Below are 27,409 nucleotides of genomic sequence, written 5' to 3' on the forward strand. Positions count from 1 at the left end.
AGGCGCCGCTGGGGGGGGGCTCTGGCCAGGCCTGGGCGTCCTCGGCAAGTGTTGATGGGAGCAGAGCGCTGCGCGCCTGCCCTTTGCCCCGGGGCGCGCGGCCGCCGCCCGCGCGCCCCTCCCCCGCGCGCGGAGATGGTGCGGCGATAGGGCGGCCCCGATCTGGGCTCAGATAAAGTTTAAAATATTCCATTCTGCAAGTCCCATCCTGATAAGATCGCTCTGTCGGGACGGGCTGAAATTGTGATCTTATCTGGCGCTCGACTCTCCCAGGCTTTGTATCTGGAGGGAGGAAGACTTGGGAGCAGAGGGGGCACCCGGGGCTTCGTGAATGGGCAAGCCGAGTGGCAGGCGGCGGCGCCCGCCTGGGTATCGGCCGCAGATCCGCGGCGCGGGGGCTGGGTGCTGCGGCAGCCGGGGCACTGGGCTTCCTGACCAGACTCCCACGCCCTGGCGCTGTTGCCTCGATTGTCCGCAGGGATCTGCCCCTTCCCCACATCCGAGTCCGCGAGGGAGCTCCCGGGGCTGCCCTGGCGTTGCCTCTGCGTGCATTCAAGTTTCTCGCGGGTCTGGCCCCTGGGCAGTTCCCCAAGGGGCAGGGGCAACTGAGGCCCACGCTGCCGATGCCTCCAAGATAAGGGCGCCCCGTGCTTTCTGGGGCTCGGGGGCAGGGGACCACTTGGCTGCGCTGGAGGGAGTGAGAAGGCAGGAAGCTCCCCACCCCTTGCCAATAATAACTTTGCGCCTCCGTGGCCAGTGCCCCGGCGCCTCCCCCTGGCCAGTTGCGAGGGGAGGTGAGGCCCAGGGCTGCCCAGTGCCTACCACTGCCACCCGGACTGTGCGTGCACTGGCCTGTGGGTGTCCCCACTTCTGAAGTCGGGGAGGCAGCACAACCCCAGGTGCACACGGGACATGTTTTCCGCAAGTGGCCTTCTCTAGCCTGTCAACTCAAGTATTACAACTACCCACAGGTCGCCGTCCCTGCTGGTTCTCTGGTTTCTTTTCCCCTCCTCCCCTATGTGCCTCTACTCGGTTCTGTTCTTTCGTGTGTGTGTGTGTGTGTGTGTGTGTGTGTGTGTGAGTGAAAGAGAGAGGGAGGGAGGGAGGGAGAGGGAGAGAGAGCTCGATGAGAAATGCAGATAGCTTGCGCAGGGAGATCGCAGGTTGGGAACCGATCTCCAGTGCAGATAAGGCCGAAGGAGCGGAGCAGAGCCCAGCCCAGCCGGGTCAGCCGCACGCTGCCGACAGGGGCTGTGCAGGTGTGGAGGCCTAGGCCGGGCTGGAGCGAGCCAGACTTAGAAGTGGGGCCGGGACCCTCCAGCAGCCCTGGGCTCTGGGCACCTCCTCCCACTGAAAGATCTAAGCAAGTTAAGATGTGAACGCTGATTGTCACCAAGCGTGGCGCCGGCCCACCCGCCCGCCCACAGCTGTGCATGGGCCCTCAAAGCTACACATGTGCGGCCAGGCTCAGGGTGCAGAGGGGAGGGGACCCGGTGCCCCTTCAAAGCTGCCGGAGCCTGTGTGCCTTTTGTTGTGCTGCTCAGATAGATGTGCCGCGCTGATAAGGCGCGCGCGATGGTGGCTGCGATAGGCGCTTCCATTTATTAACTTCAAACGTGGGCGCTGGGGGGGGGCGGCGGGAGCAGGCTTTGGCCGGCCAGATGGCTGTGACGATAGAGGGGGTGGGGCACCGGCAGGAGCGCGGGGCAGGGCGCAGCCCCGGACCCCTGGCGCCCCCAGCCCACTGAGCTCCCCTTCGCCCGGGTCGATGTGAGCCGCGATAAGGCGGGGCCAGCCGGGTCGGATGGTGATTGCCAAGAGCGATAAGAGGCCTTATCTGGGGCCTCCAGGCCCAGCCGGTTCGTGGCACAGCAGCGCGGGGGCGTCGGGCAGGGCAGTGGGGGCAGACGCTGTCCATCTGGGGCGCTTTCTCGGACACTCTCACTTGCCAAGAAGTTGCTTCTCCCCCTGCGGCCGGTGGTACAGTCCGTCAGAAAGAAAGAAAACTGACTTCGCTAGCCCGGAGGGGACACCCCGCCCCTAATTCCTAATAGGTGGTGTTCGCTGGTGGCCCCAGGCGGTTTGTCACCTGCCTCGGAGGGTGTTTTCCCTTGATTCATGCTGGCTGTGGTGGTTCCTGGCAAGGAGTAGGTGTAACCTGCTTGGAGTTTTCTGGAGGAAAGTATCGAGGTTTCCATGGGTCCACTTTTGGGCGGAACCCAGTGAGCTGATGTCCTTTCCAGCTCCCCAAATCACGGGAAAGCCTGTCCACTGGCAGGTTTTCACTGAGCACTTGCTGTGTGCGGCCCTGGGTTCCGATGGCCCCACAGCTGAGAGCAGTGGGGCGTCAGGGATCGGGGACCCTGCTTGGATGGGACCTGCAGCTCCGGATGCTGCTAATAAACCAGCGCAGGGGACTTGGTTTCCAGCTCTCAGGAATGGGCTGATGACTCTGGCTGTGTGGAGAGTGATGAGCTGAGGGTACCAGATACAGGGAAGGGATGCCCGGGAAGGGAGGCAAGAATGGGTCAGGAGGGTGTTGGGGGTGAGCACTTGTCCTCAGTTTCCTTCTCTGGAAAATGGGGGCAAGAGTAAGCCCCCCATCATTGGGAGCGCCCTCAAGCTGGAGCTGCGAAAGGCCCACTTGGCAGCGGCATGGATCCCAGGGGACCTGGGCCGGCCAGGTTGAGGCTTCCAGAGGAGTGGGAGGACTTGCCACCACCTGTGAGGGTGTTTTTGTACATTCTCAGAGTTTGGTTAAACAAATTATTGGTAGCCACAGGATGACTAATTCACTCCAAACGTCAAAGCCATATGCCGCTCTCCTCAGCACTCACCCCAGGGCCACCCTCACTTCTGCTGGGGGTGGTCGCCATTCAGGGTGCTGGGGGTGGTCGCCATTCAGGGTGTGGGGGGCTTGCCTCGTCCAACGTTAGGCATCTGTGCACACAGCCTCGGCTCCACCACCCATGACCACCTTGCAGTGCCCACCAGCCCCTGTGACAGCAAAGCATTGAGGACACGGGCCACACACTAGTCTCCCCTTGCTTGGAAAGGTGTGAGTGTCCACCATCATGAGCCGCAGTGTGAGGTGTGAATGAGTCCTGCCATCGGTGCTGACTCGTCATCCCTTGTGGTCACCGTGGCAGCACCTGCATCCCAAGTCCTGGGAGTGCAGGCCCCAGGACATGTGGAGAGAGACTCATAGGCAGGGAGGGACACAACACCCTGGCCAAGCCCCCCAACTTGTGGGCTTTGCTCTGGCTCTGGCTGCTGGCGGGGCACTGGCCAGGGGATGCGCCTGCACCAGCCTGCCCTTACACCACCAGGCATCTGGAGCAGCTCAGAGAAAGTTTCTTGCCCAAAGAAATGATGGAGGGTGTTGGCCGTGGCAGCTCAGCCCTGCCCTTAAAGGTGCCATAGCAACACACCCTCGTCCTCTGCCCCAGCCCTGCCTCGGTCTTCACCTCTGTGAAATGGGCCCCTGGGGTCTCTCTGCAGCCCTGCCTTCTGCCTCCCTCCTAGCCACCCGAGACGCCACAATGGGGAAGCCTTGCCTGGCCCTTCAAGGCCCAAGCCCCAGACCCAGTGCCATAGCAGGAGCCCCTCCCCGGAGGTCACCAGGAACAAGCATGGCACCGAGCACGCCGGGATTTAAGTGGGTCAGTTGGGGAAGAAAGGAGGAGGGAATGCGATGCCATTAATTGTGCCCCTTATCTCCTGTTTCTATGCCAACCAGACGTTCCTGGGGCTTGACGGGCTCATGAATAATGCTCCGCCTGGCCTATCTGCCATCGACAGGCCTCCTCCTGGAGGCAGCTGTTGCCTCCCCGATGGGTATCACTGTGGTGGACCCAGGCCTGGGCACACAGAGGCCCAGTTGGGCTCTTGCCCAGCTGCCCCCTACCCCTGGGTTTTCTGGAGGCCTTGTCCCCATTTCACAGAGGGGGAAACTGAGGCCACAGCTCTGCAGACCCCTCCTGTCTCTCTCAGCAGAATGGGCTAGGCTGAGGGAACCTGTGGGACCAGGGAAGTAGCACTTGCAGGAAGGGCAGCCTCCATTCCGCCTGATGTGTGACCATGGTAGGGCCACCCTCTCTGGGACCCCATATGCTCAGCAGGGGGGACAGTCAGTGCAGCTGGGCCAGGACCGCCCCTTTGGGCACCTTCTCGCCCAAGCCTTTGTACAGCCACCCTCAGCCCTGTGGAGCCCCCACCTGCCCAGCAGCCTGTGGGCAGGAGCAGGTCTGCCCAGTCCCCACCTTGAGGGCCAGCAGATGCTGTGTGATGTAGACATGGGCTCCCGTGTCTACTCAGCTACTACCTGGCTGGAGGACAGTGGGCAGGGTCTGCACATGTGAGCCTTAGCCTGCACACCTGCCAAATGGGGAGGAAGCATCGTCCCTGGCACAGCTGGGGGAGATTGGGGTTTGCAGTGTATCTGAGGCAGAGAAAGCACTTTCCCAGGATGGACCCAGCATGAAGCAGGCAGGGCTCTGCTCAGGGGCCAGCCTTGGAGAGCCCCTGAAAGTACCCCTCGCTGCCCCATCTCTCCCTCCTACTCATCCTGGCGGGCACGGTGCTGTGCAGTCTCAGCAAGGAGCTTGCCTTCTCCAGGCTGGGCCTCCTGTCTTCCCAGCCGCCCCTCTACGCCTTTCTCCCACCTGAGCCCTGGAAGGTCCTGGGACTCCTGCTCCATAGAGGCAGAGGAGAGGCCTTGCAGGGCCCGAGCAGGGGCTGCCTGGCCTGGGAGCGTTCCTTTCCTGCAGGAGTTGCCATCTCCCTGGGCCCAGCAGCAGCCGTGTAGCTGCCCTCGCTGCCACAGTGCATGCCCTAGACTGGCAGATGGACTCAGTCGAGTCCTGGCCTGTGTCCCAAGGTGGCAGCAGGAGTCCTGGGTATAGGAACCTCCCACCTGGCGGGCTGCGGGTCAGGGCAGCAAGCTGAGTGGCCTCGGCCAGGGTCGTCCTGTCCCCAGTCAGACTCAGTCACTCCATAGCTGTGTTGGTGCTCAGTGAGAGGTGCAAGGAGTGGCCAAGGAAGGGCTGACCTCCCTCCCCACCATGGGTCTCGGCGTCCAGGGGCACTGAGAACAGCAAGGGCTCAAGAGGGACCCTGAGACTGTGCCACCCTGGCCTGAGTGGCACTCCTTGGGCTCAGGGATGGAGCTGTGGGGTCCCTGCTGGCGGGGCTGGACTTGTGGCCTGACTGGCCTCACGGTGACCCTGAAGGCAGACGGCTGTGGCTGAGGTTGAGGGTACAAGTGTGGAGTGCGGTCCTGGGCCTGCGATGGCTTGTGTGTCTGCAGAAGCTGCTGTTGCTCACATTTGCCCTGGGCCGGATGCTGCGCTGGAGCCTTCCTGCCCACAGGGAGGAGGACGTCCTCCTGCCCCTTGGCCACCTCCCCTCCTGCCATCACCAGTGACCGGGTCACAGGTGAGAAGCTGAGGCCCTGGCTCTGGAGCTGGATTTGGGTCCAGGTGGGGCTCTCTGGGCAGCACCTCAGCTGGGCCATCAGCCCCACTCCTGCCTGCGTGGCCCTGGGGCCTCCAGCCCGGCTCCTCCCTTCCTTCTCCCCCCCTTGAGGGCCGCCGGGCAGGAATGTGGCGCTGACCTTGGGCAGAGCTGGAGAGGCAGATAACGGCCTCCTGTCCGCCTGCACCCTGCTCAGTCTCGCTGGGCCAGCTGGCTGCAGCCTCCCCACTATTAAGTGGGGGCCGGGAGCTGCTATGGGCCTCTGCAAGCCAGGTAGGGCTAGGCCAGGCCTGGCCCCTGGGGGTCCCTCAAGCCCCTTCCCCCAGCTAGAATGGGAATGGGGCATCAGCCCAGTGGCAGGGTGCGCCATCTGCCCCACACCACCCAAACACCCCCCTTACACTGGGGTGCTGGACCCGTTTCGCACAAAAGAAATGGAGGACTAGAGAGGGTGAGTGGCTGCCTCAGAATCACACAGCACACCCAACTGTTCTTGTGGAAACAGAGCCCTCAGGGATAGGCCACATGAGCCTGACCCATTCCTGGCTGAGGACCTGTGTCCCTGGGCCCTGGTCCGGCAGGTGCTGCTTGCCCAGGAGGCCCCGCAGTAGAACTTCCTGCAGGCAGCCATGGGGTCAGGCAGGGACCCGGAGTCAAGGCTGTGAGTTGCACTGAGCCTCCGTCCAAGCTCTCTGCCAAGTGGGTGTCACAGGGATATGGAACAGGCTCTGGCAGTGCAAGTTCTGCAGATGGGGACCCCAAGACCTCAAGAGACACCCGGCCACTGTGTGTTCGAGGTAGGCAGAGGCCACCCCTCCCTCCCCGTTATAGTGCTGCGGTCCTCTGCAGTCCCCTCCGTGTGCCTGTTCATGTCAGTCCCTCCTGGCATCTGACTTCAAGTTCTGGCTCTTCCCATCTGTCCTGTCATGGATACTGTCTCAGTTTGCCTTTTCTCCCTAGAGCCCAGGACCAGAGGGGCACCAGGGCGGGTTGTTCCTTCTGCCTGGGTTTTCCCTCTAGACCCAGGGACGGGGCCTCCTAGCCACAGGGTGCCTGGCCTGGGCCCTGCTGGACCCTCAGGGACTGGGCAGAGTCTCTGCTGCCCCGGGCTCCTTTGTACCCCTCTGAGCCAGGAGGGGAGCTCCTGGCACCATTGGGCTGCCAGGGGCCCTATAGAGCCCCCCATGAGCCCATCCAGCCCAGGCCCAGCTGCTGGCAGCACAGCGGTGCTCTCTGAGATTGTCCAGGCTGGCTGTGCCCATACTGTGCCCAGCACCACGGACCAGGCTTCAATCCTCCAGGGCCTCCTGCATGCTAGGCAGGTGCTTTACCCTGGAGCTGCATCTCCAGCCCTTTATGTTTTTTGAGACAGGGTAGAATTTGGGATTCTCCTGCCCTCAGCCTCCCCATTAGCTGGGATTACAGGTATGCACCACCGTGCCCAGCTTAGGGGTGGTTTTTGTAGGGAGAGCTCCTTGGCTCCCTGCTGGGCCCAGTGACACCCACCCGGAAACCAGGGCCTTGTAGGGCTGTAGGCCATGTCCAGCTTGGTCTCAGCTGTGGCCCCAGGCAAGTCCTTTCCCTCCCCAGGCTAAGGCTGTCGAAGAGACCAGCATCCACCTCACCTAGCACCTGTGGGGCCAGTCCTGCCCAGGCCAGAGCAGGTGGATGGGGGCCTGGAGCCAGGAAGCAGCCTCCACATTTGAGGGGTTCACTGAGCATCCCAGGCTGCATCGGGCTGGACTGAGAGCTCCACCTCGCAGGGTGGAGCCCATGGGGGTCCCTGGCTGAGTTACGACTAATATTTCTTGTTCCTGAGGCTGGGCATATGTGAGGCTCTGGTCGGGACAGGACCCTGTAGGTCCCAAGGCAGGATGGGGACATTTACACCCTGCCTGACTCGCCATGTCCCCACCACCTGCTCTCTTCCCACCCAGGGACTCTGAGCTGCCTTGGTTGCCCCATCCCGGGCCAGAACAGCATCCCATCCCAGGCCGTCACAGGCACCCAGGCCTGGCAGCCACCTCTCTCCCCACACTCCTGAGCCGGGTCCCTGCTCTGGCTCCCTGTCCGGGCCTCTGGCGGCCGCAGGTTTCAGCTCCTGTGATAACTCGGAAAGTTGAACTGGCCCCATTACTGCGCCGAGATGGTTGGCAAGATATGGCCCCGATAATGGAGGAGATAGTGGCGTCTCCGTGGCCAGTGGCCCAGCCTCCCTCCCATTAACATTCCCCACCAGCGATCCTCGCGCCTATCTCCTCCATTTCCACTCCTCCCGCAGATAAGAGTGGAAATTCTGACTTCATAGCTCACTGATTAAAGTGTCTGGATTTCTTGATAATACACAGATAAATTATGTTTTTGAAAAAGAAGGTAGGGAGGAGGGTGGGGAGCGAGGAGCCCCTGGAGGGGAGCCCATGGCCAGCTTTCTTGGCCAGGCTAGGAACCGTGGTGCCCAGGCCCGCAGTACAGCCAGGTTCACGACCAGATCCAGTACCACCTGGGCCACAGTGGGCTGGCTGGTGCAGGCTGCAGGCAGGCAGGCAGCAGAGGGCTCGTGGCAGGCAGCACGGAGGGCTGCAGGGCCTGCACAGGCTGCTGACAGCAGAGGAGCCCCAGACCAGCTGCCTGGGCTCAGCCATGGGCACAGGGCGTGGTGCCTCAGTTTACTTATTTGTTGTGATGTGGGACAGTGTCCTCCTCGAGGCAGTGCTGTCTCCCTGGGACAGAGCCAGGTTACCCGTAGGTGCTCAGCAAGGGTCCAAGCCTGGCAGCCCTGCCCCCTCCCACCTGTGCCTGCCTCTGCCTCGGCCATGTGACAAGCGACACTCAGATGGGACTCGGGTGCCATCGCCATGCCTGTCTGAATAAAGCTGCCTCCTTCAGCTGATCCGCGATCCGGCGCTGATGGAGCGATCAGCAGCGATTAGGCCCAGTGTGTGGCTAATCCTCCTGCTGAGGGACAGGTGAGGCAGCAGCAGGGCTTGGCGCCCACTGTTGGGAGGGAAACTGAGGCCTGGCAATGTGACAACTCCTGGGACAGTGGCCAGGCCGAGTGGCCTGGCTGGCAGAGGCCCCCAGAGGTCTCCCCGGGCTCCCAGCGGGCTGGACTGTTTTCTCTCTTTCAGGGTCTTTGTTTTGTTTTGCGTTTTTTATTTTTGAGATAGTCTTGCTGGGTAGTCCAGCCTGGCCTTGAACTCATGGTGATCTTCCTGCTTCAGCCTCCTGAGTTCTGGGATTACACCTAGCACTCCAGGCTTCTTGGTTTATTTTTAAGTAACTCTTTAGAAGTGAATATCACTGGGGTCCCAGAGTCAGGAGCCCCGGATAGGGGCCAGGAACATTTTTGGGTGACTCTGGGACTCCCCGGTTAGAATAACGCTGTTTGGTTGAGCGCTTGCTGTATGCAAAGCCCAGCTTGACCTGTCTGTGGCCCTGAACGGACGGAGCACATAGACCTTGTTTCCCCTCCGATGACTCAGGCTCAGAGATTCTGAGTGGCTAACCCAAGGTCACACAGCACACTGGGGACTAGTTCAGAGGCTTGGCCCAGCTCTAGGTCTCCATTTGCCTGGAAGCTCTGGGGTGTTGGCCACAGTGGGGGCCCATGTCTCCCCAGGAACCCTGGCTGCTCCACCTGGAGGAGAAAGGCCTGGTACAGAGAGGGCCTGGGAGAGGCCAAGACACACAGCACTGTGCCCCTGGGGTCCTTGCTTTTGGAGAGAAAGCTAGTCCTGTCCCCTTGTGTTTCCTGTCCACAGCCTAAAGGACTGGTTAGCCATCTCCAGTAAGATGGGGTGCAAAGGGGGTGGGGAAAAGTGTGGGGTAGAGTGGCCACATGGACAGCTGGGCAGCGGCCACGTGCTAGCCTCAGTCTCCCCACCTATGTGGTGGGCTCAGGCCAGGATCCCATGCAAGGAGGCCTCAGAAACAGAGCAGTTACCTCCCCAAGGAGCCCGCTCTGCATGTCCTTAGCAGCAGCTTCCTGAAGGTGCAGACCCTGCCCCTCGACCTTCCTGCCATGCCGGGACCCCCCATCACCAGAGCCTGCTGTGTGTGGGTCACAGGAAGCCAGTGGAGTGCACAAAGCCTGCCCAGGATGCAGGCGGGGACAGGATCCAACCGCTTCACTGAGGCTCTGGGCACCTCCTTGTTCTGAGCCTCAGTTTCCACATCTGTGAAACAGAGCCAAGGACCTGAGAGCCGCCCTGCAGCCTTGGCCATCCCGACCGTACCCACCCAGAATTGCCCCAGGAAGGAGCTCCGCAGACAAGGACGGGTCCCAGGGCCACCTGCCCTTGCTGTGTGACCTTGGGTAGCCAGCTGCACTTCTCTGGAGGGTCCTTGTGAGGGCTGGGAGGGCAGGCTCTGTGGCCTGGCCCCGCCCATCCTGCTGCCCCTGGGACCCCTGTCCTGTTCCAGCCAGCCTTGGACACACCAGGGAGCAGCTGACCAGACCGGCATCCTTTCTGGGTGGTGCCAGAGAGAGGGAGGCCCCACCCCAAGCTGCACGCAGGGGAGGCGGGCGTGGGGGTGTGTTCCACCCTCCCTGGCCCCCAACAAGAAAGAAAGAACAGGGAACTGCGATACGAGGGGCGATACCCGCGGTGGAGGAGCCGCTATCGCCGTCATCTATCTGCCTGCTCGCTCTGAGCGGTTCTGTTTCCCCTTATCTCACCCCGCCAAAATGCCAGGAACAAAAGCACACACTCACGCCCCCCGGGCGCCCACCGCCCGCAACTCCGCGAGGAGCTGGTGCCCCAGAGCTAAATTAGGGGACGTTGAGCAGCGTAGTCCCTAAAATCTTCCTCACCATTGTCATTATCTAGTAAAGGAAGCCCCAAACCCTGTGGTCCTGAACAGCAGCAGAAGTCTGCAGGGCCTGCAAAGGAGGCTGGACTTGGGGCCAGGTCCCCAGCACTCCTGTGTCCTGGCCTCATGGCCTCGGGTCAGTCTTCCCCCGGCCTTCACCCACACCTGTGCTCCCCACACTGAAACCCTGTCCAGAGCTGGTCCTCTAGAATCCGGTCACCTAGTACCCAAGCCCACAACTCCAGAGCCTGGCCCGCAGCCTGGGTGACCCAGGGAGGACTCTAGTGTGACCCCAAAGGCCCAAGCCCCGCCCCCCATGGCTCCGCCCCTACTGGCAGCCAATGGAAATGGGGCATGCAAATGAGTGGGAGTGAGGCCCTAGGATCGGAACTGCTAAGGATGGGGTGGGCCTCTATGGCCAGGGCGGAGCTTCCCTTAAAGTAGGGGAATTTGTGCCCATCCTAGACCCTACCTACCCTTGGTGGAAATCCCTCAGACTGCCAGGGCCTCCCATTGGCCCGGCACAGGATAGACAGGCTGGCGCTTGGATGACCTCTGCTGACCCTCAGCCCAGCCCCCCAGGGGACCCAGACCTGGGTATCCCAGGGTCAGTGCAGCTGATTCTGCTAGCCAGACAAGAACTCTGAGTTCAGAATCCTGACAGGAACAGTCCAGGCCACCTGCCCCCCTGCCTATCCCACATCTGGGCTCCCTCCAGGCCCAATGCAACAGGTCCCTGATTTCAAAGGCCCCCATGCCAGGAGAGCATGCCTGTGGGGATTGTGGGTCCTGAGTCCGCCAGGGCTCCTCCATTGCCTTGTGGCAGCATCAGGTCCTGGACCTGGCCCAAGGCCCCATCAAGCCCCACACCATAGGGCTTACAACCCCAAAAATCAGCCACAAGCATAGGCCTCTTCCAGAAACACCTAAGTGGAAAATAGGAGCAAGGAGTGAGGGCTGGGGCTGAGCTCTAAGGGGAGGATGCTGGGAGGGGACCATGTCCCAGAGCCAGGGCTGACCACGGCCAGAGGCTGCACCCTCTGGGCTTCCAACTCCGCCTCAGCAGGGCAGAGCAGGGCACACAGTGGGTGCTGGGTAAAGACTCTCGGATTGGAGTCTAGATCCCTGCCAGTCTCCAGAGGCAAAACAGACAAGTGCAGAGGAAATGAGGAGAAGGTCGACCTCCTTCCTAAATCCACAAGGTCTCAGGCAGAGAGGTGCAAGGCAATGATGGGGACAGCGAGGGGCCCTTCCCAAGGTGGCACCCGGACACCCTCCCCCTGCTGGGGAAAGTGCAGTGGACGGGCACGTGTGGGTGTCATCCTCTAAACTTGTACTGAGCGCCTACTGTGTGCGGTCTTTGCCAGGGCCCTCGGTCAGCACACAGCACTGTCCCCAGTCCAGGGGGTCTCGTCCAGGGCAGAGCTACGGGCGCCGGTGGCGGGGGCCCTGTGGCGGGAGCTGGTGGTATGGGGGCGTGATGCTGAGATGTGGAGGCTCCAGGAGGGGTGAGATGTCCCAGTGGGGCCCTGACTCAGGGCCGGGGCTCTTGCAGCAGACAGAAGCTGGAGCATGTGGCACCTGCAGTGGCCAGGGAGGTGCCCAGCACGGCTCCATGCCAGGTCTCTTGTTTGATGGGAGTGGGATGGGCTGCGAGGAGGGCTCACCCGGCCCTCAGTGGAGGCTGTCGCGCATCGCTGTCCCGTCTGCTGCCATCTGCTTCCATCCATCCGACTGCGGCCTTGCTGTGGCTCCATTAGCCTCGGCTGGGCCCATCACTCAGCCCTTATCACCCATCTGGGGAGAGGATCACTGGGGCCTCCAGCGCCCATCTTGGCCACATCACTCCTCTCACCCCTGCAGCCTCATGCTTCAGCCCTGCTCCTCGGCCCTGCTGCCCTGCCCAGCACATGGCCTTGCCCAACCATGCACACGTGGTCAGACGCACCTCCTCATGCCCCGCCACCCCATGGACCGCCTCCGGCCCCCTCCCCCGCCCCCGTCCACGTCCCCCTTCCCCAGCGCGTTAGTAATCGGTTCTCCAGAGTGAAACAATCTCGTGTAATCTATCAGTGGTTATCAGGCCCATCGGAGGCTGGGAGTGGCCGGCCCCAGAGATGGCGCCAACCTTTAGCGTTGATAAAGTTTCCAAGCTCAGTGGTGATGAATGTTGAGTGAGCCCAGGCCTTGCCGATAGGATGTGGACTTGGCAGGCCACAGCTCCGGCTGAAACCAATCTCTCCCTATCAGCCAGCCGGGCTTTCTCAGGCCCCGTCCTCCTCCCTCCACCTCCGCCTCCCTTTCTCTCAGCCTTGCCTGCCCGGCCCCTGCCCCTGGGGACAGGGTGGGGGACCAGACCGCTGGCCCGCCTGAGAGAGGGGCAGGGAGGAGCAGGGGGAGGATCCTGAGGGCAGGGCTGGGGGCTGCCTGCAGCAGTGACTTCAAAGACCCTGTGCTGTGTCTAGGGGAACCTGGACCAGCCCTGCCCTCCTCCCAGCAGTTCCCTCTCCAGGGGCCTCGCCTGGCAGCACCCTCTGCCCAATGCTCTCCCTGAGCTCTGCTCAGCCACCTGCACCCCAGCAGCCCCACGCAGTTTCTGTTCTGCTCTGGGCACCCATGCCCACACATGCCAGCCCCGAGGTTGGGAGCGGCCCTCCTCAGCAGGGTGTCCTGGCATCTGAGCCTTGTGTCTTGAGCCCAGCAAGCTCAGTGGTCTGTGCCCATTTCCCAGTTCCCAGGAGCCCACAGGGCCTCGGTTGTGCCTGGCCTGAGCAGCCCTGTGAGCAGCTGGCCTGAGGCCATGGGGCACCAGGCAGAGCTAGTGTCCTCTGCTTTAGTGTCCTCATTGGGGTCCTGGAAGACTCATGTCACTGGCGATCTGATCAGAGGAACTCATTTCCTGGGGGACGGGGTGCCCCAGCCAGGGCAGAGAGACACCAAGTGACCAGGCACCCTGACTCTAGCCCTGGGAATGAGCAGAGTAGAGGTCACATAGGCAAGGACAGGCACCCACAGAGGTGGGGAGGACTGAGGGAATGCTGGGCCAGTCCTGGGGCTAGTGGGGAGGACTCTGCTAGCCACGCCAGGTGCTGCCCTGGACAGGCAGCCCACTCTGCTTGCCAAGAGGCCTGGCACAAGTCTGTGGTCTGTGCCTCAGTGTCCTGCCTGCAAGTGGCGGAATGCCAAGTGAAGGAGGCATTACAAGAGGCAAGTGTCATTGTCCTATCCGTGGAGTCTGCTCAGCTGGCCTGCAGGCCATCAGGCCCGGTAGGGCCACAGCCTGGGGTAGGGAAGCCCACCAGCTCCACCCACTGGTTCCAGGCTGGACTTTGCAAATAGGAAAGGGTGGGGAGAGAGGTGAGAAGCCCAGTGATTCCTATCCAGGCAGAGCACAAGCAGCCTGGGCCAGAGCGAGTCCTGAGAGGAGAGACACTGCCCTTAGAAAGAGCCCCTGTGCCCCTGGCCCTCCCAGCGTTGGAGGGGAGAGGGCTGGGCACAGGGCAGCAACACTTTGAACAATCACTCGGCCTTGAACAGCCCGCCAGCACACGAGGGGAGAGCTGGCATCATGTGTGAACTGCACCTGGACTGAGCAGGTTCAGTGCTGAACACAAGGCCATCACTGTGGGGCTTAGAATGTGGGTCCCCATTCCCTTGCGGCCCTGCCCTGTCAGCCCCAAGCACTTGACGCCGTGGCCTGGGTGTTGGATGGCCCAGAGCATACCTCAGGTCCAGCCTTGCTGGCCCTTGCAGCAGGCACACGGGTGGATGTGCAACAGCAGCAGTGCCCAGAGAATGAGGAGAGGGGGAGGAGCGCAGGCTCGGAGGACCAGGCGGGAGCTCCCTGCCCCAGGGGTATGTGAGCCCCGATGGTATGGACTGGGGGAGGTGCCTGTGCCACGCTGCGTCTCCAGCTTCCTGTGAGCCTTGGGACCTGCAGGACCTACAACTGTGGCCCGCCCCATCGGGGCGCTGCTCAGTCCATCAAGCGTGATTTCTCACCCACACCCTCTGGACATCCTCCTGATCCTGGTGTGGCAGCTACGGGTGGCCCGGTGGGCTGTGGGTATACTCCTGCCCCAGCCCCCAGGGAGCCATCACCTGACAGCCACCAAAGAATCCCTTCTAAGGCTCTTGGCTGGGGCAGCCTACCTTCCTCTTCCCTGGCCTGTGGGCCCCCTGCTAGGCTTCGAGGGCATTAGGCTGGCTATGCCCTGGAGGAGAGGCTTGGCCCACAAGGACCTGCAGGCCCTGGGGAGGTTCTGAGGGACGAGGGGCCCTGCCCGGGCCACAGTAGGGAGCTGGCCGCCTAAGGACAACTGGTGTGGGCAGCAGTGGCAGTTGCCCCCATGGAAAGCACGTACAGAGGGGCTCTGGGCAAGGGACAGCTGGGCCACATTTGGTGACAGCTGGGGTTGCATGCCCTGGATCCCCAAGCCACTTGTCCCCTATGAAAGGGCCTTGGAACCCTCTGTGGACTGGTGGCCAAGGGGCTGCAGCACTGGGTGCCAGCCCGTGGGCAGTGGCTGGGTCAGGCTCCTGGTGCTGGGGCCTGGACAGCACCCAGTCCGCTGGTCAGCTGGGGAGGTCACAGCAGCCCAGGAGCAGGATCTCCCCCCGTCAGGGTCTACATAGGAGCATGGCCCTGGCGTGGCTGGCCAGAGGCCCAGCCCCGGGCTGCGTCCTGGTCACCCCAGCTCCCACATGGGCTGCCCCCACCTGCCTCCTTGTCCCCAGTGTGACCTCAGCTGCCCGCTGTCCCCTAGTGGGAATGTCTAAACCTGTTGCTGTTTTTCTGCTGTTATCAAGCCTTATCTGCCGCTCTGTGCATGGAGCCCAGGGTCTCTCTCCTGGCAGAGCCCGCCCATCCTGCCCTCATCCCCACCTCTGCCCTGCCCTGTTCTTCCTCCCCCAGACAGAGGGACGGCACCCAGATGATGACAGAGGCTGTTTCAGCCCAAGGCTGCACTCCACACCCACCAGCCGGTCTGGCCACACCGTGCCAGCCCTTGATTGGCGCCTCCCCCCCATTTTCCACAAGGAAACCTGGCATGGGGAGGAGTGGCTGCCCTGGCCCTGCCCACACTTTTCCCACTCGGATGCAGGAAGATTCCTCACCCCGGCCCCCTCCTCCAGGGAGCCCCCAAGGGTGCCCTCCTCGCCTCTTCTCAAGGGGTGGGCTCAGGCAAGGTTTGATGAGTGAATGAAGCAAAGGAGGCACTGGGGAGCCAATGGACACATGGGCAAGAGAACAGGTGGGGTTCAGAGATGCTGCTGCCCATGTCCTGCTTGCAGGTGAGCAGGGGGTTCCAGAGGGGCCACAAAGACCCTGTGCTGGGCGGAGCTGGGGGCTGCAGGGAGCCCACCACAAGCTGGGGAGGCCTGTCCCGGACCTCAGCCACAGGCCCCGAGGGGCAGTGTCAGCCCCGCAGCCATCCTGGCTGGGAGGGGCAGGGACAGGACGAGGAGGGAGCGGGATGAGCCCGCCGTGCAGAGCTGTCTCCGTAATTCAGTTTTAAAGCATGAAAAAAGGGAGTTGATGAAATTCCGCTATCAGCGCTGAGCCAATATGCAAACTATCTCACCCCCAATCAAATAGCTATTATGTTTTCATTTCCATCCCGGCGTCCGGCTTAATGAGCAGGAGATGGATGGGCGCGCGGCGTCTGCTCAGTGTGATAACCGAGGGGCTCCGGGCACCGTGGGGGCCGTGCCCAGTGATGCCCCTGCTGTGGGTGATGCTGTGGTGGCCATGAACCCTGGCAGGTGCATGGCCTCAGGCACTGGCCCACCTCACGGGGCCCCAGGGAGAGGCAGGCCTGCCAGCCGGGGTTTGGGGACAGCATGTATTGAGGCGGGTGTGGCATTGCCCAAGTCCCCTGGTAGCAGGGGCCACTCAGTCTACCCTGGCAGACCTCAGTTTACCCAGTAGACAGGATTCAGGCCTCCTCTGGGGGCTGGATGTTTCCTGGGTGTGAGGTTCAGGTCGTGACTGGCCTGTGGGCCCAGCTCCACACATGTCCCCAGCACCCATGTGCTGAGACTTTGCCTGGCACTGACCCTCTGTGCCTCAGTTTCCCTGTTTGGGTGGAGCCTGAGAAAGAACCTCACAGGGCTGTGTGATTGGGGAGATGGAGAGGACTTTTCGTGGTGCAGAGCCCAGGCCAGTGCTCAGCTGGTGCCCTCCCCAGCCCCCGCCCTGTTGGTCTGTAAGTGGCAATGGCTGATGTTTGTGGAGCACTTACAGTGGCCCAGGGAGCCCACATGGCCGGTGGGACCCTGTGCACAGAGCGGCAGGTGGCCCACGAGGGAGAACCGCAGGTGTTGCTCAGCCTTCTGGTGTGGTGTCTCTGCTGCGTGGAGTCCCTGGTGGCTGGGCTTTCCTAGGACGGGCACCTGGGGAGCAGCAGCATCCAGCCGGACACTCGGCCTGCAGGCCAGGCGCTCAGGGCCCACAGGATAGCCCGTCCAGACACTGGGCTACAGCAGGCTGGCACAGCCCTGACTCTGTGGCCCAGGCAGTGGATCCCGCGACACGCAGCCCTGGGAGGAACCCGCCATGTGTGGCCGCGCTGGCAATTGTCTTGGCATTATCAGAGCTGTTGTAATTGTGCTGGAACGGAATTAGCAGCTCGGAATAAACCGCCGCGCAGGGCCAGCGGCCTCTTTCTCAACGCTCATCGGCAGCATTGTGCAGAGTGCACCCGCCTTTGTTCTTCTGAATGGGGGACCCTCGGTGTCTGGGGCCTGCCTGGGTGGGAACTGGGCCGGTCCCTGCCTGGGCCATGGAGGCCTAGGGGTGTGCAGGGCCCCTCAGCTGTGCAAAAGTCCATCTCTGGCACCCCTAGTGAGTCCCAGGAGGCACAGAGCCCTGTTCCCGAGGCTGGGGCGCCACGAGCCTCCTGGGTTCCCCACACTCAGCTGCAGGAGGGCACACAGGCCAAACCTCCCACTTGCCCCTGCGCACCGTCGGGCCAGCATGGAGTTTGCCCAGCCCACCCGGGGCCCCCTGTCTCCTGTGTGGCCAGCAGTAGCCAAGAGATGTCAGGGGAGGCTGGGGCTGCAGGTCTAGACCTAGGGCCATGCTCAGCCCGGGACCGGCTGAGGCTCCAATGCTCCCAGATCAGGAGGGCATCCTGTCAGGGTCAGGATGCCTCTCTCTTGTGGCCTCTGAGGTCAGTGTGGCAGCACCGGTGCCCTTCTCTGTCATAACCCCACACTCTGCCTCCACCCCTCAGCCTTTGGTTGTGCTGCCCCCACTCTGAGGCCCTCCTCAGCCTCGGACAGACACCTGGGTCCTCAGTAGCCACTCCTCCTCACCCGCCACACCGCACCTCTGTAATTCACCTTTGTGTCCAGTGCAGGGTCCACGCTGGTCCCTTGACTCCCCTACCACCAAGAGGCCTGGCAGTGTCCACGGCTATGCTCATTGCATCCTCAGGACAACAGGAGGCAGTTGGCGCTTCCCTAGGGACAGTGCATGGGTGACAGCAGCCCCAGCCATCTGTCCGAGACCGGTGATGTGCAGTCTGGCAGAAGCAGAGTTCCCACCCCCTGTAGACAGCTTCGGAGGGCAGGTGGGAGCTGGCTCACAACCCCACTCACTCAGCCCGGTCCCTGCTGGTCTCTTGGATGTGCTGGGGGCAGATTTGACCCAGAGGGATGGGGTGGGGAACACTATCGGGCCACGGCTCTCTGTTCACACCATTGACTCCTCTGTCCTACATGGGTCCAGTCGGCATCCCGTAACTCAGGCAGTGGCTTTGGTGTCGGAGCCATGTGTCCCACCCTAATCCACCCTCCTGCAAGGCCAGCCTTGGCCCTGCATCCTCAGTCTCCAAGGGGGTGCCACCCCCGCTGACCGCAACTCACCTGGCCCCATCCCTCCTTCCACCATGGACCTGTGGTGCTGCCACTACCCATGCCCAGGGAGCTCTGGGGTTCAGAGGAGGTGGGGTCCTGTGGTGATCAGGGAAGTGCCTACCCCAGGGACCTAGGGGGCGTTGGGCCCTATGGACTCAGGAGTGTGAGCCTCTGGGGTGGGAATGGGCTGCACTGTCCCTCCGAGCCTGGGACCCCTCCTGGAGGGGAGGGCAGTGACATCCTCATGGCTTTCACCGGGGCTGGGTGGGCAGGAGGACACAAGGAGGAGCCCTTTGTCCTGGTGGAAGCAGCGCACATGCCAGGGACTCAGAGCATGTGTGGCTAGGAGAGCAGGGCCGGGAGCCAGGCTGCGCCCTGCAGATCAACGCCTGGTGCACACATCAAGCAGGCGGGCACACACATCAGATCTTGGGGATGCAGTGGGTGCTGGCCCAACTGCACTGGGCACAGGAAGCCTATGTGGACACGCTCAAAGGCCCTCATGGCTCCCCTTTGGCTGTGTCCACAGGTTCTCCTGGAGACATGGATGCTGTGGAGGAAGCCCAGGCCCCAGACACCAGCCTGGAGGAGCAGGAGACCCCGGCACCAGAGCCCATGGCTGTAGGGAGACCCGAGCCCCTGAGCCCATCCAGTACAGGTGCGTCACTGCTCTTGTGCCCAGGCCCCGTCCCTGGCCAGGGCAGTACAGGGACACTTGCACACGTGGCTTAAGTACAGATGAGGAGACTGAGGTACAAAGCAAGAGGATCCAGCCTATCTACACCACAGCCTCCACACCTGAGGCCAGGGGTGGCGAACCTGTGGAGACTGAGTGTCCGCACTGCTCATGGCAGCATTGCCCTTCTGAGTACAGCCCCTGTACACACTGTTACTTGACACTCAGCTGCTGGGGTGATCCTGGAGTGACTCATCTTGCATGCTACCACTGCCCAGGCTCTGCCCAATCCAGACTTAGCTCTGGGTCCTCTGTCCTGCCGCCTTGCACTCCCCAGACACCTGCAGCCCCAGGCCCCCTCCCTGGTGGCAGTATTTCTTCCCCGAGGATGGGCCTGGGACGGAGACCCCACCTACACACTCAGGGAGGAGCCATGGACTCTGAGAGGCCTGCTGGGCCCAGATCCCTGGGTGACAGTGAGGGCCAGAGGTAGTGGGAGTCAGCGTCCCACCCCAGCTCCGTAGGGCAGTGCTCACAGCCCACTTGGACCCAAGATGCTGTCACAGCTTTGATGAGAGACATGGCCACAGCCCCAGGCTGCTAGGAGGGTGAGGTGCCTGGCAGGGGCCATGACCCTGAACAGAGGAGAGGCAGGCAGTGACCGTGAGAGACCCCAGGCCCCATGGTCATCTGTGCTGCAGCACAGTGGGCAAAGGCAGAGGCCAAGGGACAGCCAAGGCGAGGGGGACAGAGAGGAGAGCAGGAGGCCCAAAAGGGGTGAGGGGGCATCAGGTGGCCTGCTGGGCGGGAGGCATGGATGGGCAGAAACTCCAGACAGACCGGGCCCTGGTAGGTCAGGGTGTCTCCCGTCGGCCCCTTCCTTCCACCGCCCATTCTGAAAGCCCTGGCCTCACCTGATGGCTACAGGCGGGAGCCCCCACCTCACCCCTCAGAGCCATGCCATTGGCCTGCCAGCTCTGACTGTCCCCAGAGCCTGGGGGAGTGGTGTGGGGCAGGGACCCGTACCCTGGTTCACTAGGGACACACATGGCCATAGGACTGTGGTGCCGGCGTGGGCGCTCGGTCACAGCCAAGTGTCCATTATTGCTGCTATCTCTTTTTCCGTCCGTCTGCAGTGCCTGTGTAGCCAGCTTGTCCAGGCCGACTTACTGACCTCCCTGGGTCTTGGTCTTCGCTGGGTAGCGGGATGAGGGCTCATTAGACGCCCAGAGGCCCCGCCATGCCCTGGCCATCGTGACTACCATTCAGTGCTGTGCTAATGGAGGGCCCAGCATGAGCTGCCAAAGGGCAATGCGCTTGCTGGTGGACTCTGACCTGCGGCTTCCTGGGGAGCCGGGCCCTTATCTGATCTTGGAGCTGGGCTGCACAGGGGCGGGGTGGGGCCAGGACGGACTGGAGAAAACAGCCTGGGCTGCACCTGGCACCGGCCGTGGTGATAGCGTGGCGATGGGCGCGATAAGGCGCAGAGCGTATCTGCGCTCAGGCGGGTCCAGCACGGCTGCTCACTGTGGCTGGAGCTCAAACGCCAGCCACTTTGATTTATAGCCAAAAATAATAGGACTTTTATATTGTGTGATTGATTTATTTGATGTTAATCACGGCCCTTATCGTGGGTATTAATAATCTGCCTGGCGCGTGACGTCACGGGGGGCTTTATGGGAGCGCATCGATTGGGGGCCTCAGTGGTTATCAGCCCGCTGGGAAGGCAAATATGCCCTTTGGGCTGGAATTGGGTGCAGGGCCGGCAGAGGGGCCCTGCTGCTGCGGAGACGAGCGGCGGCATGCCACTGCCCCAGCACACCTGGTAGCTGCCCTGGGCGAGGTACAACAGCAGCTGGAACCGCTGTGATCGCTACTGCTATTCACGGGCTACTGAGGGTGTCTCAAGGTTGCAAGGAAAATTGGGATTTCTTCCCTGCTCCCCTCATGAGAGCCAGCCAGGAGGGCAGTGACTCTGGCCCTGCTGTGTGCCCTAGGCCTCAGTTTCCCTTGTGGCCATAAGGAAGACCGCTCAGCTCACAGAGGCTCAGGGATGTGATGGTGTTTTCCTCCCTGCAGACGTGAACCCACCCCCAGCACCAACGGCACCAGCACCGGTACACCCCACATCCCCAGGAGCCCCCGAGGAGATGGAGGGGCCAGAGCCTGAGACGCAACCGCTGGAGGAGTCGGCCAGCCCCTGGAGCGGGCCAGGTAACCAGCACGGGGTCCACCAGTGCCACGTCCCAAGGCAGCCAGGTTCAGTGCTGGGCCAGCTGGGAGCAGGGCCACTCAGGGTACGCGGGTCACCAGAGGCCTCAGGGCTTGGCCTGTCCCTAAGTCCCATCAGCCTTCATGGCAGGCTACGTGGCAAGCTGTTGGCAGGAGGCGGTCACCAGCGTGGCTGTGCCCAGAGCAGAATCCTGCCCTGAGTGGTGAGGCAGAACTGTTTGGAAGGTTCCCAGAGGCAGGGTGTGACCGGCTGGGACGAAGGAACAAGCAGAGATGGCTGAACCTGGTATCCCAGGGGATGTGGGGGGCATGACTGGAGCACTTGGCCCTCCCAGCAGTGGGTCGGGCTCTAAGCAGAGTAGTCCCTGGGGAGGGCAGGAGAGGACGGGCTGCACTGGGGCGCTGCAGCCCCCTGCCTGACAGGTTGGCTCCAAGCCTTTTTGAAGAGTCCAAGGACAGCCTGAAGCCCCAGTGTGTCCTTCCTGTGGCCACCCCTTCTAGGGCTGACCTCTCCACCTGAGAGCTAGGGGAGCAGGGTGGGGTTGTTGCTGTTTTTGCTGATTAGTAAGTACCCAAGCCCAGGAGCCGAGGTGGGTGGGCACCATACAGAGGAGCTTGTGTGGTCCTTGGCCAAGACGGGTGGAACAGAGGCTGAGCACACAGGCTGGGCCCATGTGGCACACAGCAAGCACTTATTGAGCGCCTGCCGTGTACAAGGTGGAGTCCTGTGAGTCCGTGTCTGTGGGGAACAAGGGCCACCCTTGTTGGAGATGGGAAAGGCTCTGCTAAGGCTAGGGGAACCTATTCTGCACTGGGACCCTGGAAAAGATGTAGAGCGGACCTCCAAGCAGCCACAGGGCTTTCTAGTAGGACTGCGGGGCCAGGGCACAAGCACGGGGCTGGGTCAGTGATGTCTGTATGGCTGTGTAGGAGCCTGGGTTAGCACAACTGGGGAGGAAGGGGCAGGCTGCAGTGGCTTTAGCCAGGACAAGGGCCCCATGCTGTGCAAAGCGGAAGCCACTGGAGTGGAACCGCCTGGAAGACAGCACCAGGGCCTCCACGCTGTACCTCGGCACCACAGACTCCGGGGCACACTCACCTAGGGCCCTGGGGACAGGCAGGGGATGTGGCCGCAGGATACCTCTGCCCCTAGGAATACCCCTGTGGGGCCTGGGTGCTCTGCCATCCTTGAAGTGAGAGGGCTTTTCCCGCAAGCAGGGTGATGTGTTGACTACCTGCTTTTAACCAGCCCCGCACTAACTCAGTTTGCACATCTGTAAGAGGGTGGCAAGGTAGCTTCAGCCCTGAGAGCCCTGGGCCCAGTCCCCCTCATCCACAGCTGCTGGTGTGGTGAGGACCATGTGTGCCTGTGGGACCAGGCATCCAGGGGTGTGAAGCTGGTGATGTGCTGACCACACTGGGGATGAGGAGACCCTGGCTTCTGGCAAGGGACGACTCCCCACTGGGAATGCACCTGGGTGTGAGCTTCAGAGTCCATCTACCTGTTGGTCCCCATCCCGGTCCTAGTCCTCAACTTCCTGCCTCAGAGAGGACATGGAGCCTTTGGACTTGGGCCTGACCTTGTGGAAGCTGCAGCCATGGTTTGGGGTGGGGGCACCCCCACTTCCTGCACTATCTGGTGACCAAGAGGTGCCCGTCAGCACCCACAGATAGGAATTTCTGTGCAGTGGGCAGCGAGAAGCCGATAGGCAGCCACTGGCCAACCGCCGCGCCAGCCACGGCCTATCAGGCCCCGCACAGCCGCACTTATCGCAGGGGAAGCCGCAGGCCCAGCAGTATTATCTTCGAGGGGCCGCTGTGCCAGTGACGGGTGTCAGGGCTTCACGAGCTCCAGGGTCAGGGCCCGAGCACAGTGCCTGCATGGTGGCCAGGGCACAGCAAGGCCTGGCCACCTTCACCCCCCATCCGGTGTTTCTCCCTAGGTTAATCCCACCCCTTTTTTGATTTCCATATCCCCCAGTTAGGGGTGAACACAGACCTGACCTAGGCATGTCCCCCGGGAGACACTGCACCTCCCCTTTGCAGGGCTGGAAGAGCTGGCTCAGGGAGGGATCAGGCCCTCAGTTTCCTGTCCCAGGCTTGGCTTTCAAGGTGCCCGGGCCACGTTGGCTGCCCCAGCTCACCATGCTGGCCACCATCTGCTGGCGGGACGAGGCCCACCATGTCCTGGGACCACAGCATACACAGGCCCATGTCTTGGGAAGGATCATGGCTCCTGCGGTTTCCTGGGGGCCCAGACCAGGGCAGGTGGCTGTGAGGGCCTGCAGGAGGGACCTCGCAGCCCCGTCCCCACCCAGACACTCCGGAGGCCTCCACTTGCCTCATATGCACAAGGGCCTTGCAGACAGTGGGGTGACCCCCCTGCCACTTAGCAACCCTAGCCCCCAAAAGGCCAGGGTGGTGCTCACAGTGTTGTTTTCCTCCTCGGGAGTTCACTACTAGCAGCTTCGCACTGAGTGTCAAACCTGCAACAGGAGCCCCACGCTGTCCCAAGAAGCAGGAGCACAGGCCTGGCCCTGCCGCCTCCCCCTGTGGCATGGCCAGGAGCAGAGCTGGCGGCCTCAGCCACGTCCTCCCCGCGTGGGGTGGGGCAGCTGGTCCCTCTGGGCGGGGTGCAGGCAGGGAGGGCCACAGACTCCTGCAGCAGCCATGAGTGCCCAGCGCACCTCAGCCCCCAGGCAGGACCAGCCGGAAGGGGCACTGCAAGTGGCCTGGTGCCCTCCTCCAGGGGATATGGATAGCAACAGTCCTGCCCATGGATGTGAGGCCTGCAGCAGAAAACCCACACCTTTCCAACACCTGATGGGACAGGAGCGGGCTGGTTGCCTCCAGGGCAGGATGGCTGCTGTCAAGGCACCATGGATGACGGCTGCGTGGATATGCAGGGAACTCGGAGGGGCAGGAGGGGCAGGTCCAGGGCTCTGTGGACTCCAGCCTGACCCTGCAGAGGGGAGCAGGTGAGGGGGCAGAAGGGCTGTGAGCCCGGGTCCTGCAGGGTGGCCGTGGCTACCGTGGAGAGGGCAGAGCAGGCTGATTCTGGTTGGGAGAGGGATGCACAGGCAGGAGGAGCTGGGTTTATCTTTGAAATGACCTTGCGCTGCAGGCTGGCTGCTTAGCATTCTGATATGCAAATGGAGGGAGACGCAATCACCATCCCCACAAGGGCTCCTGGCTCCTGGGGGTGGGGCAGGCACTGCCTTCCAGTGGCCGGGGTCACCAATTCAGGACCACTCCCAGTGCCTTGGTACCTATGTCCTGTCCCTTCCACCCCTGCTTAAGTCAGAAGGTGGTGGCCAGGCAGACACGCCAGCCAACCAGGACGTGCAGGGTCCCATTCAACATGAGGTCCTGGCCTGTCCTCGTGTCCTGGGGGTGTCTGTCCAGGGGCAGCGATCAGGAGGAGGAAGGAGCTGAGGACACCCCCCACCCACACAAGGCTACACAGAACTGGAGGGACGCGGGACTCAGATGCAGGCTGACCAGGGTCCCCTGTCCCACTGGCCCAAGTCTCCCCCAGCTGTCTGTCCAAACTGCATATGGGAGGGTGGCCTGGAGCCCAGTGTGGAACCACAGCTGCCATTACGTGTGCTGACCCTGGAGTCACTGAGGTGCAAGGGGAAGCCACCGTGTCCACATCAGCCCTGTTGCAGTGGCTTGAGGAGAGGTGGGTGTAGGGTGAGTGTCCATGGCAAGGGGTGTCCCAGGGCCCAGCCAGGGTCCCCTCGCCACCTGCACCATTCCCAGAACAAACACAGGGTACAGAACCTGAAGGGTGGGCAGGGCTCAGTGCCTCGTGCCGCCCCAGTGTGGTCCTGTGGATATTCCTCCTGACCCAGGCCACCGTGCTGGCCACCCCCCTGCAGGGCAGATCTCCATCCCAGAATTCGCTGGTGATGAGGTATCAGGAACACCGCCTGACACCCCAGTGGGCTGTGGGAGGGTGCCCAGTGGGATGTCCCCTGTCGGCCGGGTGGAGGAGGCAGGCTGTGCCCGGGCCCAGGGCACCCAGCCCCGGACGGCCACAGAAAGAGGCCACTTGGACAGCAAGGAAGGGGAGGGTGTGTGGGGCTCAGGCACACACCTGTGGCCACACCCACCCTTGCGGGGGGGCCCTCCTGGGTGCTTAGGAAGGGTCCCGACCTGGCCCCAGGGACAGGCAAGGCCCTGGGGTGCCTGGGCTAGCGGGACAGGCACTCGCTCTTCCTCCACAAGCACCTTGGACCTGGAACTGCTGCCTGTGTCACTGGGACAATGTGAAAGCCAACCTCCAACAGCACCATTATCGCCCCAGGCCCAGAAGCGAGGGCAGGAAGGCCACTATATCGAGGGCCTGCAGTCAGCAGGGGGTCACCGCTGAGTCAGGGTCAGGTGTGAGAGGGACAGGCAGCTCTCAGAGAGCTTCCTGCCCAGGCCTCAACCCTCCCCCACCAGCATCTCCTGAGTGAGCCTGGGGCCACAGATGCCACTCAGGGCTCCCCGGACAGCAGGGCCATGGGTAGGTGTTGACGCTGTCACCACCACTGCTCCTGTCGCAATGGTCAGCGTCATCGCTCACGCCCTGGGACAACCCCAGGTCTAGCAGGCTGAGCCCCAGAGGCAGGTGGGAGTGGGTGTGGCATCCAAGGGCAACACTGGCACCTGCAGGGGCCTGGGGTCTGAATGCTGTGGTGGAGCCTTCGGGCCGGTACCCAGGGCTGGGGCTCAGTGCTGTGGGTCGTGAGCTGTGGACCAGGGCCTTGCCTTTTTTTAAATTGGCAGCGCTGGGGGTCGAACCCAGGGCCTGCACATGCTACACAAGTGCTCCCCACTCACCCACGCCCCACCATGAGCCTCCCCATCTTGGCTGTAAAATGTGGAGCCTGAGGCTTTGGGGCCGCTGGGTCAGCTGCCCATGAGAGTGACATGGCAGGGTGAGGGCCAGGGGGCTAGGGTGGAGGCGGTACTCAGAGCCCAGACCCCTCCTGTGTGGCTCTGTGGGCTTGGGGAGCCCTCCATGCAGCCGGGTGCGGGCGCGGGATGGTTATCTAGGCTGTGCCCATCGGACTAATCTTGCAGGCCCGAGTTTCCACGCAGACCTCGAGGCTGGTTATCGGCGGCTGAGGCAGGGCGCCTGTCCGGATGGACAGCCCAGGAGATGGGCCGATAGCAGCCACTGTGTGTGGGTGGGAAAAATCATTTCAGCTATTTTATGTTATCGCGGCCTGGCGTGGCCCGCGATGGACCTATTTGTCTTAGATTAGCAGGCGGGGAGGGGTGCGGGTAGGTGACCCCAGGGATCAGCCTGGGGTCAGCACAGAGAACAGGCGGCCTCCCCTCCCAGTGCCCCGGAGGGTCCTTGGGTTGGACCCAGGGCTGCACCTGCCCTCTCTGGCAACCTGACCTCAGAGGGGGGGGCCCTGTGTCCCCACAGAGGCGAGAAAGGGAGTAGTCCTGCCCCCTTGGGGGTGGCTTCACAGGGCAGGGGTGTGGGTGGGGTCAGCGACCCAGTCTCTGTCCAGGAGCCGGCCAGGGACAGGAGCCAGAGGTCATTCACCCAATACCAGCACAGTTCAGGCCCCAAACCAACACCAGGAGGGAGACTGAGACTAAGAAGCCCAGGGGATCCCAGCACTCTGAGAGGCGGAGGCAGGAGGACCACATGTTCAAGTCCAGCCTGGACAGCTTAGGTACTTAAGAAGCCCTGTCTCAGAAGTAAAAAGGGCTGGGGATGTAGCATGCAAAGACCCCGTGTTCAGTGCCCAGTGCCCTCCCTCCAAACAAAAGCGACAGAACCCACAGGCTCAGGGTGAGAGCTCTCCTGAGAGCGCCGGGCTGGCCTTGCAAAGCCAGAAGACCAAGGCCTGATCACTGCAGAATGGGAGGCAGTGCCCAGCGAGAGCACGGCTAGGCCAAGGCCTGGTCTGGGGAGGAGGCTGCTCAGAGCCGGGGTCCCACTGCACACGGCCCCCAGTAGCAGACAGCATTGCTTTGGAAATGGAGTTCAGCTGGGTCACAGGCTGGTCCAGTCTGGGCCCTGGAGGCCAACGGCAGGGACACAAGGCTGCCTGCTTGGCTAGCCCTGCTGTCCACAAGCCTGGGGAAGAGGGAGGCTCACTCCCATCCAGCTGCACTGCATGGGCACAGCCCCCCCTCACTTGTACTACTACTTATTGAGCACCTACTGTGTGCCAACCTGAGACACTAAGGACCAGTGTGAGCCACAGACCACTGCCGCAGAGTGGTGAGGCAGGTAAGGAAGGGGGGGCAGGGACAGCACCACTGCTTACCGCCCTGACCCCCTCCCAACACCACCTCCTGCGGCCTGGCCTGGTGGCCTGGCAGCGATCTCAG

At 62.5% G+C, this 27,409-nt stretch overlaps 1 protein-coding gene across 1 annotated transcript in view; it reads left to right on the top strand.

The window, feature by feature from the left end:
* Window positions 1-15,312: 15,312 nt before the first annotated feature.
* The window catches only part of Zfpm1 (zinc finger protein, FOG family member 1), a gene marked incomplete in the record, with an annotated part of 33,925 nt that continues 21,828 nt past the window's right edge, over window positions 15,313-27,409 (top strand). Inside the window, 3 exon segments of the mRNA XM_013508007.1 lie at window positions 15,313-15,582; window positions 18,680-18,808; window positions 20,906-21,040. Coding sequence (XP_013363461.1) covers window positions 15,519-15,582; window positions 18,680-18,808; window positions 20,906-21,040 — 328 coding nt within the window.

This window comes from Chinchilla lanigera, unplaced genomic scaffold (genome assembly GCF_000276665.1).
Source record: "Chinchilla lanigera isolate Chin_1 unplaced genomic scaffold, ChiLan1.0 scaffold00140, whole genome shotgun sequence".
Classification (NCBI taxonomy): Eukaryota; Metazoa; Chordata; class Mammalia; order Rodentia; family Chinchillidae; genus Chinchilla; species Chinchilla lanigera.